This window comes from Xenopus tropicalis, chromosome 6, assembly GCF_000004195.4.
Source record: "Xenopus tropicalis strain Nigerian chromosome 6, UCB_Xtro_10.0, whole genome shotgun sequence".
NCBI lineage: Eukaryota > Metazoa > Chordata > Amphibia > Anura > Pipidae > Xenopus > Xenopus tropicalis.
The window spans coordinates 18,519,058-18,532,153 of NC_030682.2; the positions used below are offsets into that span (position 1 = coordinate 18,519,058).

Here is a 13,096-nt window from a genome sequence, read left to right on the forward strand (position 1 = left end):
CTGGTACAGGTAGGACACCCCGGGGGGGGGGGAGGAGGAGTTGTGAACAGTCTGGTTTGATAGCGGCAGCGGCGGGCGGGATATAAAAGAGTATGTGAGCTAATTCACCAGCACCCCCCGGCGGCGGCGTGGGGGGGGTCACTGGTGATGGCGGTCGGCCCCCCAATAGTCTGAGAGGCCCTTGATCCGGCCCCTTGGGTTAGAAGTTTGGGGACCCCTGCTATAGAGCAATACTGGGGAAACAAAATACACCTTGAGACCTGTTCTTATTGCAAATCTTTAATCCAAATCCAAGTCGTACAGTGATTCATATCTGGATTTCCCGTCGGCTCCCTGTTTAGCTCTGCGGCTGGAAACCCAGCACTTTACTCCATATGTTTCAGCAACACAAAATAGAACCGCTGCTGTGATACAGTAAACTGTTCTTTCATAATAAAGATACATTTAAACATGTTTATTTAAGGCACAATATAAATATATATATATCATGTAAAAGATTGTTCTGGCCAAGCAGAGTCGGTTTTGGCCCTATCAGGCACAATAAAGGCTAAGCATATCTGATGCTAGCAAATACTTATTTAAAAAGAAAAACAAAAAAGCTAAAACCCTATTTGAGTCCCAGGAGGATATGTTACGCACATTCATACGATCCTGCTTGTGGATATACGCAGAATTATGGGGGTGTTTCACCTTTATGTTAACTTTTAGTTATGTTATAGAATGTTCTTTTCCTAGCGAATTGCAATTGGTCTTCATTATTTATTTTTTGTAGTTTTTTGATTATTTGCCTTCCACTTCTACATCTTCCCATCTTTAAAATAGAGGTCACTGACCCCCTAGTGCAGTCAAAATCTATTGCTCTGTGATCTTACAATTTTATTATTATTGATACTTTTTATAACTTATCTTTCAGTTCCTCTCCTATTCATATTCCAGTCACTTATTTAAACCTTTGCTTAGTTGCTAAGGTAAACAAGACATTAGCAACCAGATAGCTGCTGAAATTCCAAACCGAAGAGCTGAATAAACAGCACAACAAATAAAAAATGCAAACTTATTGCACATGGTCTTTGAAAACCAGTTTCTACATCATACAAAAAGTTAATTTAAAGGTGAACTACCCCTTTAAAATAGTGTTCTACAGGCCACAGGGCACCCTATTGTATATAGCCATATGGGTATGTGTCCCCTGCCAGATTCACTTCCAAGAAAATCGATAGGTTTTTCCTTTTCCTGTACAAATATTATTTGACTAAACTCCTACTATGTACAACTGCGACTTCATGGCTTATTGGCGGCCCTCCGTTATCTGAGTAGAAAATATAGACTATAAAAGCAACTGGATTAAAAAAAACGATACTGTTTCAGAGAAGCGCAGCATGATATATAAAATAAGTCTAACTGCATTATATATATATACATTCTGAGTTGTAACCCGGACAGTATTACCCTTCATCTATTGGGTCACATACTTGGGCAGTACTGTTGCATTCTGAGCTATTGGTGGATGGGGCAATAAAAGCATTTCATGACGGATTACTGATTTGTTGCTATGAAGCAAAATCTTGGGCCTATTCGTTCACCTCCCCCTTAAAATATTCTCCTTTGTGGCTACTAATCTTCAGTTTTTTGGAACAGTATGATGCAGGACTGTATACAGTATGCTCCCGATTAGGCTACTAGTATAGGACAGTACGTTCCCAGGGGGACTCCTAGCCTTCAGCTCATTCGGACAGTATGTTCCCAGGGGGACTCCTAGCCTTCAGCTCATTCGGACAGTACGTTCCCAGGGGGACTCCTAGCCTTCAGCTCATTCGGACAGTACGTTCCCAGGGGGACTCCTAGCCTTCAGCTCATTCGGACAGTACGTTCCCAGGGGGACTCCTAGCCTTCAGCTCATTCGGACAGTACGTTCCCAGGGGGACTCCTAGCCTTCAGCTCATTCGGACAGTACGTTCCCAGGGAGACTCCTAGCCTTCAGCTCATTCGGACAGTACGTTCCCAGGGGGACTCCTAGCCTTCAGCTCATTCGGACAGTACGTTCCCAGGGGGACTCCTAGCCTTCAGCTCATTCGGACAGTACGTTCCCAGGGGGACTCCTAGCCTTCAGCTCATTCGGACAGTACGTTCCCAGGGGGACTCCTAGCCTTCAGCTCATTCGGACAGTACGTTCCCAGGGGGACTCCTAGCCTTCAGCTCATTCGGACAGTACGTTCCCAGGGGGACTCCTAGCCTTCAGCTCATTCAGACAGTATGCTTCCAGGGGGCTGCTGGTCTCCAGATTACTAAGACATTTATAATTACTGGGCAAATTTGCACCAGGGCTGTAATCCATAGCAACCAAACAGATGTTTGATTCCATTGTTCTTCCTGCAGTTGGCTAAAAAAAAATCTAACCACTGATTGATTGCTATGGGTAACTGCCCAGATGCAAATTTGCCTTTGTTTAAGGGCTCTGGCACACGGGGAGATTAGTCGCCCGCGAACAGGGAGTTTTGCTGCAGGCGACTAATCTCCCCGTGTACCAGAGCCCTAAAAATGAGCCTTCCCAAAGTGATGTTCAGTATTCTCTCTCATCTATTGCTGATAATGGAATATCATTTCAGATGTTCTGGTCAGAGAAGTCATCAAGAAGCTCTTGGGAAATAATGACATAAGTCTATGAAGCTTTGGGTAGGCTTGAAGCCATTTGATGGGCTGTATATTGCGTATGGGCCTTTAACTCTATTTGATGATAAGAACTGTAACATTAAGCAATGTCTGGAGCACAGCACATAATCATTTCTTATTTCTAAGCATGGCTTCTACCCATCTAATGCCCAATAATAACCAGCAAATAACCATTTGTAATACAGTCTAGTCCCCTGGGACTTTTTCAGTAAAAGATGCCATCAAAATACCATAGACCTCATCACTTATATACTCGAAAATTCATTACAGGAGGCAAACCCAAGGGCTACTTCACTATATAAAAAGCTTCTTAAAAAGTTCCATAATTATAAATATCACTTACATCTCCTGCCCCAACATTATAACCTTCAGAACAAACTAGAAAGCTGCCTTGGCATAAAGTCTGAGAAACTGGCAGCTCTGCACTGGTGCCTATGTGGGCAAACCCCACTGCGAGCAAAGCATTCTGGGTACTGTCCCTACTACCTTCTGCCATCATTGCCTACAAGCAGAGCCCTGCAGGAAGCCACAGAGAGGCCCTGAACCTTTTAGTAAAGGGTGTCGGAAACCTTGGTAGAGCGCAATGGAGACTTATGCAGTCAGCACTGCTGAGTTTTACGAGTGCAGGAGAATAACCAGTGAGTCCTACACTTACACACAATTGCAGATGGTCTTTTTAGGCCCCATAATCAGCTCTCTGCTTATGGCAGCCCCTGACTAACAGCAGAAGTAACCCTGCAATGCTAGCAGAGGCCGGACCAGTCCATACCTCTTTATTTTAAAAGGCCACACAGTCAGGCAGACCAGCATTCCTACCCCCCATCTCAGCACCCCCTTCTTCATGTTTCTGGGCTCTAACATATACAGTGTATAAAAATAGTGTTTTAAGGCTCTATGTAATATCTCATTAGAGACCAAGGAGCATTCCTTTATGATCGGGGGGGCTGATATGCTTTAACACTGGGCAAATATATCGATGGGAACTCAATAATCAGCCCTGGAGCTGGGGTGGAAAAGTACCAGGTTGATCCATATATAATGTGTGTTGCATGTTTATAAAGGGGGATGTAGAAAATGATGGCTAATACTAACAGAAAATGAGAAAAAAATCAGAATGGAAATTTCACATTAACAGTATTCCATACATTACTTAAAGGTCAACTTCAGTTGTCCCCTCTGGCTGCATAGAGATTGTGTACCTTTCTGACTGTACACCAGCTCCATGCAATGTATTGCATTATAGCTCCACCCTCCATTAACAAAAATAAAGCAAAATATCTGAATAGCATTGCACTCTGGTTCACTAGGGACCCGCCGTGTAAAGCTGCCTTGCTTCGGGCAAAGGTGGAAGCAGAGCTGCTATCAGTTACACTGACATTACATAGAGATCTAAGCTACACTGAACAGTATATATATGTATATATAATGTTGTAGGTTCTGATAGCAAGCTGTTGTGGATCTCAGACACCCTTACAAAATGTAATTTTTCCCCATCCTTGTCTCCTGAAAGGACTTTCCCTCCCCTGAGCCAATAGCGTTCCGGAGGACCTGCTTCACTGGGACATGTACGACTTAATACAGCGACAATTAAAATGCCAATCACTATGGAGGCAACAAAAGAAGAATTACAAAAAGAGAATAGTACATATTTACAGAGTGCACAGTAATGCTATACAACTCGGCAACGAAACCAACTAAAAATGGATTTCCCATCGTATAAAAGCAACCGTCGGCTTCCCAATAGGGTAATGAATTGAGAACATCCTATTGCACATTATTAAACACCTGGTACGGCCACGCCGCTCATTCAACTAAATGACGGGACTTGCCAAGGTCTGCAAATAATGTAAAAATGTTTAAAACAACGTACGTACACATAAAACAAATGAACAGATGTGGCATGAAGCACTGAAATACATGGATCTATAAAAATAACATTGACACATTCTGTGAGCCCGTTGCATTCTGCATGTACAGAGACTGATATTAGGTGAGGAGGAGACAGGGGGCCTAACTGGAAACAGCAGGTCTGGTCCCATCTTCTGTTAAATCGTACCTAGAGGAGGAGAACACAGCGTGGCTATTAGTGAAACCGCTACTGCCCAAAGAGGAGCAAGGCATGCACTTTAATTGTAAGCCATCTTAACAAGGACTCTACTCCCGAAGTCTGGTACAAGATAGGCTTTTACAAAATGCAGGGGAACTAGAGCCTTAAAATGAATATGGCTAAAAATGTTGTATATACAGAACTTACTATACCAGCCCAGAGGTTCAGCAGCCCAGTAACAGTAATGATCCAGGGCTACAAAATTGTCCTTGGGAGATCCCTATCTTAGATCTTGTTAGGCTATCTTTTGAGAGTCAGGGGCCCTGCACATGCTCAGTGAGCTCTGGCTGCAGTACAGAAGCTAAGCTCAAATAATATGTTTTTTCTGTCATGGAAGATGATGCTTTGGGGCTGATTATACAATTCTGATGTAGAATGCAGCTGTTTTTTGAGCTGCCATGTAATGTGAGGGAGAATTTCATTGGGAAAAAAAGGCCGCCAGAGAAAGTCCTAGGTGAGGCCCAAGGCTGTCAGAGGAAGAGGAGAATCACATGTGCAACAAAGAGAGCATTATGAATAATTAGTATGGCCTGGTGGGCCCCTCAGGGGCCAAGGTGCAACTGTTCATACGGTTCATACCCAGAAAGCAAGGGATTTATAGCAGGGTCTGTATGCCTTTATGCTGATAATCAATCACAAGCACCCTTCTCTAGACCCTCTAGACCAGGGTTGTCCAAGTGAAGGCCCATGGGTCAAATGTGGCCCTCTAAAAGATTTTTTCGGCCCCCAGACTGCTCAGAGGCCCCATAGTCATTACTATATGACATCATAATTTTTTACTGAATCTGGCCCTACAACATGCTATATGAGATACAATTGGCCCACTAATGCTTACCACAGTGTCCATCCTTTGACAGCGTCTTCTGCGTTGAGCTCCAGCAACAACTGCAAAACAACAAACATATCAGTATATTTAGCCTGGATGTTGCCACTGTACATTCATATTTAGCACTGTATGTTGCATGTATTACACTGAAAATGGAGAAAGAGGAGATTTCCACCTGCAGATGCAAAGCACAAAGCAAAAGGGAATACTTAGGGGAATCTACAATAGCAGGAGATGCAGGTACAGCTCTAAAGCCCATGACTGCAGGTTCTGTTTCCTTTTATAGTTAGGGTGAAGACACACTGAGCTACTAGTAGCAGCTACTTTTTCATGGCTACTAAACTCCAGAAACTCCCCTGCCATAAACAATACTGAGAATTGCCTCTGCTAAAACACACGTAGAGACAATTATCAGTAAATGATCAGTTTTGTCTATTTTAGTAGCCATGACAAGTACAGTGGCTTGCAAAAGTATTCGGCCCCCTTGAACCTTTCCACATTTTGTCACATTACAGCCACAAACATGAATCAATTTTATTGGAATTCCACGTGAAAGACCAATACCAAGTGGTGTACACGTGAGAAGTGGAACGAAAATCATACATGATTCCAAACATTTTTTACAAATAAATAACTGCAAAGTGGGGCCAAATACTTTTGCAAGCCACTGTAGCTGCTACTAGCAGCTGTGTGTCTTCACCCTTATGGCAGTGCCTGTGGCTGTTTCTATGATGCTGCTGAGTAACCCACCTTTCCTAGAAGCCCTTTATCCCTGGACAGGAATCCCCCGCTGTTTTTCACGGCAATGTCTAGTGTTCTTCTCTGCAGCTCTGGCAGCGAAACGCTGAATTCGAACCTAAAAGTAAGAGATTTGTTATGTGAGCAGCGGTTTCAATTACGTTATAACACTCACAAGCAGAATGCATTTCATATTCCAATTTAGTGAAAGAGACAGAAAAAGGGATACAATAGAAAAGAAAAGTAAGACTCTGGGTAGTTACCAGGCAATGTCTGCCTGACATAACCTTGCACATAAGGGCATTTTGACTGGTCCTAGGAAGACCTCAATGATCAAACTGTCCTTTGTGTCATTAGCCTAAGGAAGTAGTATTTGGACTTTTTGTTCCCCTTTGCAATTTAATGTTTGGCCAGGGGCCTGAGCTCATAACAAGGTTATAGATATATGGAAACATTGAAAAGCATGGGGAATCGAGCCATAGTTCCAAGAATAAGGAAAACAGCAAATAAGTGCTTACCCTAAAGACAGTGCTTTCAGGAGTATGTATGTATAAGAACAAGTAAACTCTCTCTTTAATTCTAACCCTTACTGGTCTTCAAGCTGGTCCCCCCAGTCACTGCTCTGAACCACATTAGGGGGCCAGCCTTACAGTTTAGGAGCCAATGGCTTAAGGAACTGAATGAAACATAACCATTTCTTATTATTCCTTTAAATCTTTCCCTGGCAGCACTGTAGGTTCTATACCGTCAGCAAGAGGTATAATGAAATGGCAGCCACGTAAAATCCACATTTCATTTTCCATTGAATATAACCAGAAAACTTGTCCCCAGACTAGTAGAGAAACCATTAAAAAAAACGAATTGGACATACGTTTGATCATAAACTGGATTCAATGTTTTCTTATATACGTGGGTTTTTCTTCTTCCCGATCTCCTCTTGTCTGGCAATAAATACATTCGGACGTAGGGATCCGAGCCCTCCTCTGAAAAAGCTATCAGGTTTCTGCCAAGTGAAATAAAAATACAAAGTGTGGGCAAATCTATAGACATACGCTGCCCTCGGTATGAAAGTACAAGCCTTGCGCTTGTAAGAGTGCGCGGTGAAAGGATTGGGAAAATGGCATAATGTAATTGCGCAGCCGGAGGGATCGGGCCACGTTACATTTTCCATTTGTTAATTACAAAGCACTTTCAAGGCGGGAGGCCCAGAACATGCTCTGAATGAGCAAAAACGGCTTCTCTTTAGAGAGAAACAGCATGCGTAATTTAGCTTCCGGATAGATTTGGAAGATTTAACATAAGTACATGAAGAATAACATAAAATGCACTTTAATGCAAAAAAACGGTTATTATGCATGCAGCGTCACTATAATCCCTAACAACCGCATAATTAACTATAAAGTTGTGTTCTGTAGATTTGACATTTTTGGAAAATATTTTTTGTAGTTTTGCAGTATCTATGCGCGTTAGTTAGCCAGTCACTGGATGTTACGCTACGTATCATTATCTAAAGCAGTGCTTGGCAAGCTCTTTCCGTTTAAGCCCCACTTGAAAGTCCAAACTGTGGCCAGAGCTCCCCCATTGGAACATGAATCTCAGGTCAGGGGCTCTTTTGCTCATTACAGGAGTACAGATATAGGGAAATATCAATGTAGCAATCAGTTCCAATACATAATCACCCCCAGTCTCACCCTAACACTGGGCTTTTAGGTCCCCTTGCCACTGCTCCTAGCCCCACAGTTTGGGAACTACTAATAGGAGTGAAGACACACTGAGCTACTAGTAGCAGCTACTTTTTCATGGCTACTAAACTCCAGAAAATCCCCGGCCATAGAAAATACTGAGAATTGGCTCTGCTAAAACACACATAACATAGACAGTTATCAGTAAATGATCAGCATTGTCTATTTTAGTAGCCGTGACAAGTAGCTGCTACTAGTAGCTCTGTGTGTCTTCACCCTATAGGGCTAAAGCTGGCCATTAAAAGAGCAAATGATATATGCTGTAGTAATGGCTAATACATATGTTTCACCCTGGTTCTGACTTAAAGGATAAGTAAGCCTTTTATTTTGAAATCCCCTAAAATTACTCCGTACAGCCCCCAGAATAAAATAGCTTTCTCCCTGCGTGCAGATTTATTTAGTTTCAAGTACAGCTCTTTTACTGACTTCCTTGTCTAGTGTGAAGCTCCACCCCCTTTTGCTGAGCCCACCTTCTTTTTCTGACTATGAGGACCTCAAAGAGGTGCCTAGTGGGAATGCACACTGCCCCTGCTCCAATTAAAATCAATCAGGCATATCCAATAGGCACCTCTTTGAGGTCATCATAGTCAGAGAGAGAAGGAGGACTCAGTAAGCAAAAAGGGGTGGAGCTTTATTCTAGAAAAGGAAGTCAGTAAAAGAGCTGTAGTTCAGTTGCTTGTAAAAGAGAAACAAAAGAAATCGATGATAGATGCAGGGAGTAAGGTATGTTATTCTGGAGGCTGTGCAGAGTAATTCTGGAGATTTAAAAAAAAAAAAGAAGGTTTACTTATTCTTGAAAGAGAGCTGACAAACTTGCCTTTCCAAGTGTTCTGTTTCTTACAGGGTCAGACTGTCCTGCCAGGATACCCGGAAAACTCTCAGTGGGCCCCACTGCAGAATTCCAATCAAATCTCTTATTTTCACCAATAAACCATGTCACACCACAGCCATTTGATACATTGACTACTGGGCACAGGGAGGCCCAGTCTGACGCTGGTTGAAACTGTTACACAAGTTGTTATCTCTCAGCCTAACTACATTCTACTTCAGAGAAAAGCTGCAAAAAAAAAGAAAGAACATTTTGCTACAAACCCAAGTTTGGGCCAAGACTCTCTTCTCTTACTTACCTACAGGAATGTACTACAACAATCAGTTTATTTCTTTGAGAACTATGGCGGATTGTTAACTGGATTTGTCCTAGGGGTGACTGACCCAGCGTTGTTCCACTGCAAGAAAGAGAAACAGATTATTGGTGGATACACTGAATGTCTGTTGTGGTAACATAATCACAGCACTCGTGCCACAATTCATAATGTACATTCCAGTCACAAACATAGACAACTAAGGGTGTTTTTGCTATGGATTTTTTGCCTGAGGAATCACTGTTAGTTGCTCCACTTACTATGTATTACAGGTATGGGAACTGTAATCCAGAATGCTTGGGACTTGGGGTTTTCCAAATAAGGGGTCTTTCTATAATTTGGATCACCATGCCTTATTTGCTACAAAATCATTTAAAGGAAAACTATACCCCCAGAATGAATACTTAACCATCAGATAATATAAACTATGTTAAGTGACCTATTAAAGAATCTTGCCAAACTGGAATATATATATCAGTAAATATACTGATCTTATATCTTTTCCCTTGAGCCGCCATTTAGTGATGGGCTGTATGCTCCCTCAGAGATCAGCTGACAGGAAATAATGCAGCTCTGACTGTAACAGGAAGCAGTGTGGGAGTAAAAGGCAGAACTCTGCCCATTCATTGGCTGATGGGGCCTAGCATGTATGTGTGCCTTGGCTTGTTTGTGTGCACTGTGAATCCTATGATCCCAGGGGGCGGCCCTTATTTCTTAGAATGGCAGTTTTCTATTTAGCATTACTCAATAGCACATACTAAAAAAGTATATTTTTTATAAAAATTGTTTAATTACATGAAGCAGGGTTTTACATATGAGCTTGTTTATACAATATATTTTTATAGAGACCAATATTGTTTGGGGGTATAGTTTTCCTTTAAGTATTAAATAAACTCAATAGCATTGGTTTACTTTCAATAAGGCTTAATTACTGTATATCTTATTGAAGGCAAAATAATCCTACTGGGTTAAAGGAACAGTAACACCAAAAAATGAAAGTGTATAAAAGTAACTAAAATATAATGTGCTGCTGCCCTGCACTGGTAAAAGTTGTGTGTTTACTTCAGAAAGACTACTATAATTTATATAAATAAGCTGCTATGTAGCCATGGGGGCAGCCATTCAAAGGAGAAAAGGCACAGGCACATAGCAGATAACAGATAAAACACTATTGTATTCTACAGAACTTATCTGTTATCTGCTATGTAACCTGTGCCTTTTCTCCTTTTTTCCAGCTTGAATGGCTGCCCCCGGGGCTACACAGCAGCTTATTATATAAATTATAGTAGTGTTACTGTAGCAAACACACCAGTTTTACCAGTGCAGGGCAACAGTGCATTATATTTTTATTACTTTAAAGCTCTTTCATTTTTTAGTGTTACTGTTCCTTTAAATGAATGTTTAAATGATTTTTGAGCACATATAGAGATCCAAATTACTGTTACTGAAAGATCCCTTATCCAGAAAACCGGGGAAACTTACAATTTAATGTCCCTATCACATTCACATACACACGATGGACAATTTTATCAGGAGCCAATCAAATATTCTTACTTCTGAAGTTGCCGCAGTCTTTCCCGGAGTTCCTGGGTAGCGACTGGCAATGATATGTCCGAAGCGATGCTAGGGGTGGGCTCTTTAGCAGATGGGTGGGAGGGGGAGTGGGTAAAACTGGAACCAGAGAGGCTTGAAGAGCTTTTGTGTAGTTCTGTTGGCCTTTTGGGGCTGGCACTGGGGGTGCTGCCTTTATTTCCATTTTCAAGTTTCTTATTTGTATCTAATTTGGGTGTCGGAGGGGGTTTGTGAGCGACTGCTGGCGAAGGGGAGGGCATTTGAGGTGTTGGTGGCTGCTTTCCTTTGAATATGGAAGGCCTCTTCACTTGGGATGTGTGCTGCTCATCAGGAGAACGTACAGGCTTCTCTACAGGGAGGATCTAAAGGAAATTACACACTGGTCAGTTTCTAAAGAAAAACATTTTTGGAAGAAAAGGTGGCTATATTAGGGCTGATAAATGCTGACAACTTGGTCCTTCTCCCCAACAGATTTGATCATTTGGCCTTCAGCCCAATGTGGAGATATTGGGGAAAGATCACCAAAGGAGCATATGTGGCCAGCTAAACAGTATATATTATAGACAGGCAAGCACTAGGCTAATTCAGAAAACACCTGGTTCCTTCAGGATAACTGACCACAATGCTACTAACACCATCAGACCCCAGAGGAAACACACCAACTAATCCCGGGCACATTCATTTATATTTGGTCTACAGGACAGAATAAGAAACACAGATACCCTTAGTGCAATCTTCATTTTAAGACTACTGTTGGGCCCGGAGTTATTAAGGTGGAACCTTTGGTTCAGAGTGAGGTCTTCGCTAGCAAGAATCTGGCTCAGTGGGATTTTTAGATTGCCCATAGAACTTTGATGGTTCTCATCCTTAACCTGCATAGATAAGAGAGAGAAACAAGAGTTGTGAGTGTTCTTATATTCAACAGCAGACAATAGGAATAAAATACACAAATGGCCTGAATATGCCATAAAATATGTCTTTATAAATGTTGCTTAATGATGTCATCAGTTATACTTAAAGCTTAGTGATATCATGTGTCAGATGAACCACTGAACTTTACTTATTACATACAGGTTATATACAATAATATTACAGGCCACAGTGCTCACAGTCATTTCAACTCATGGCTCAAGGATGGGACTAACAGATAAGGGATTATCAGATGCCACTTTTCACTGCTAATCCTTAATTAACCTTCAAGATTCACCCTGAAACTTAACTCTTACAGGCCTTCACCCCATTTTCCTTTGTACCAAGGCTAATCTGCTTTGGGAATACCCTAAACACCAGCATGAAAAAGTCCTGGGGTGTGCCAAATTGGTTATTTGCTAACCAAATTTAGACTGGTAGACCCTTAAGGGTGAAGACACATGTAGCTACTTACTAGCAGCTACTAAATGCAAGAAAATACCCTGTCAGACAATACTGTGAATTGCCTCTGCTAAAAAACACATGTAGAGTCAATTATCAGTAAATTATGCGCATTGTCTATTGTAGTAGCTGTGACAAGTAGCTGCTACTAGTAGCTCTGTGTGTCTTTACTGTAAAATTCCTCAATGTACTCAGTCAATGCTCTGATCCATCTTCATCAGAAGGTCCCAAACTGTGACTGGAGGTGAGTACCCATTTGCTGACAAGCGTCACAGAATGCCTCTAACATAAAGATTACCATATCTACATGACTTTGACTTTTGTCCATGTTGAAGAACATTCATGTATGGTTCCCAAGACTCCAACTGCTAAATGTAGCTAGCAGTCTGATTCATCTAGTATCCAAAGCTTGCACAATGCAATAATGGTAGCACAGGGTGAGGCTGGAAGGAGATGTGCCCCTATGTATTCATCCCCTATGCATCCTCTGTCTGCTCCAGATAATCACATTTAAATTTATGTAGCACCCAGAACACCCAAGTCACAGGGTGTACGAAGGATCTAGCTAGGGAGGGGAAATGGAGAATCCTAGCAATACTGTTCAGCATTAAATCAGTACCAAGATTGTGCCAATCAAACCAGCAAATGGAGCAGGAATACCTCCACTTCAAGGTCCTGTCTTTTAGGGTTGTGGACGAAAAACGTGAACGTCTGTTCCCACACTGGTTCCGCTGTCTTGTACTTAACCTGTAAAGCACAGAGACGTCAGTGCACATTGCATCATTTCTGCCCCTGGTCTAATGTAAGGTTAAAAAAAAGTTAATTTTCATACAAATTTCTCTCTCTCTATATAGGGCCTAGGGTTGGTGTATATTTGTGTTTATAACTCGTATGCATTTCATTCCATTCAACAAAGTGATTGTATATT

At 41.8% G+C, this 13,096-nt stretch overlaps 1 protein-coding gene across 3 annotated transcripts in view; it reads right to left on the bottom strand.

Annotated features, from left to right (window-relative positions):
* Nucleotides 1-263: 263 nt before the first annotated feature.
* Nucleotides 264-13,096, bottom strand: part of esyt2 (extended synaptotagmin-like protein 2) — an 80,007-nt gene continuing 67,174 nt past the window's right edge. For all 3 annotated transcript variants that reach the window (XM_031904055.1, XM_031904054.1, XM_031904053.1), the window contains 8 exons: nucleotides 12,829-12,915; nucleotides 11,520-11,669; nucleotides 10,780-11,159; nucleotides 9,211-9,309; nucleotides 7,213-7,344; nucleotides 6,354-6,459; nucleotides 5,613-5,662; nucleotides 264-4,726 (listed from right to left, as the gene is read on the bottom strand). In XM_031904055.1, the coding sequence (XP_031759915.1) occupies nucleotides 4,681-4,726; nucleotides 5,613-5,662; nucleotides 6,354-6,459; nucleotides 7,213-7,344; nucleotides 9,211-9,309; nucleotides 10,780-11,159; nucleotides 11,520-11,669; nucleotides 12,829-12,915 (1,050 nt within the window). In that variant the 3' untranslated portion in view covers nucleotides 264-4,680. The remainder of the gene's footprint in view (nucleotides 4,727-5,612; nucleotides 5,663-6,353; nucleotides 6,460-7,212; nucleotides 7,345-9,210; nucleotides 9,310-10,779; nucleotides 11,160-11,519; nucleotides 11,670-12,828; nucleotides 12,916-13,096) is intronic.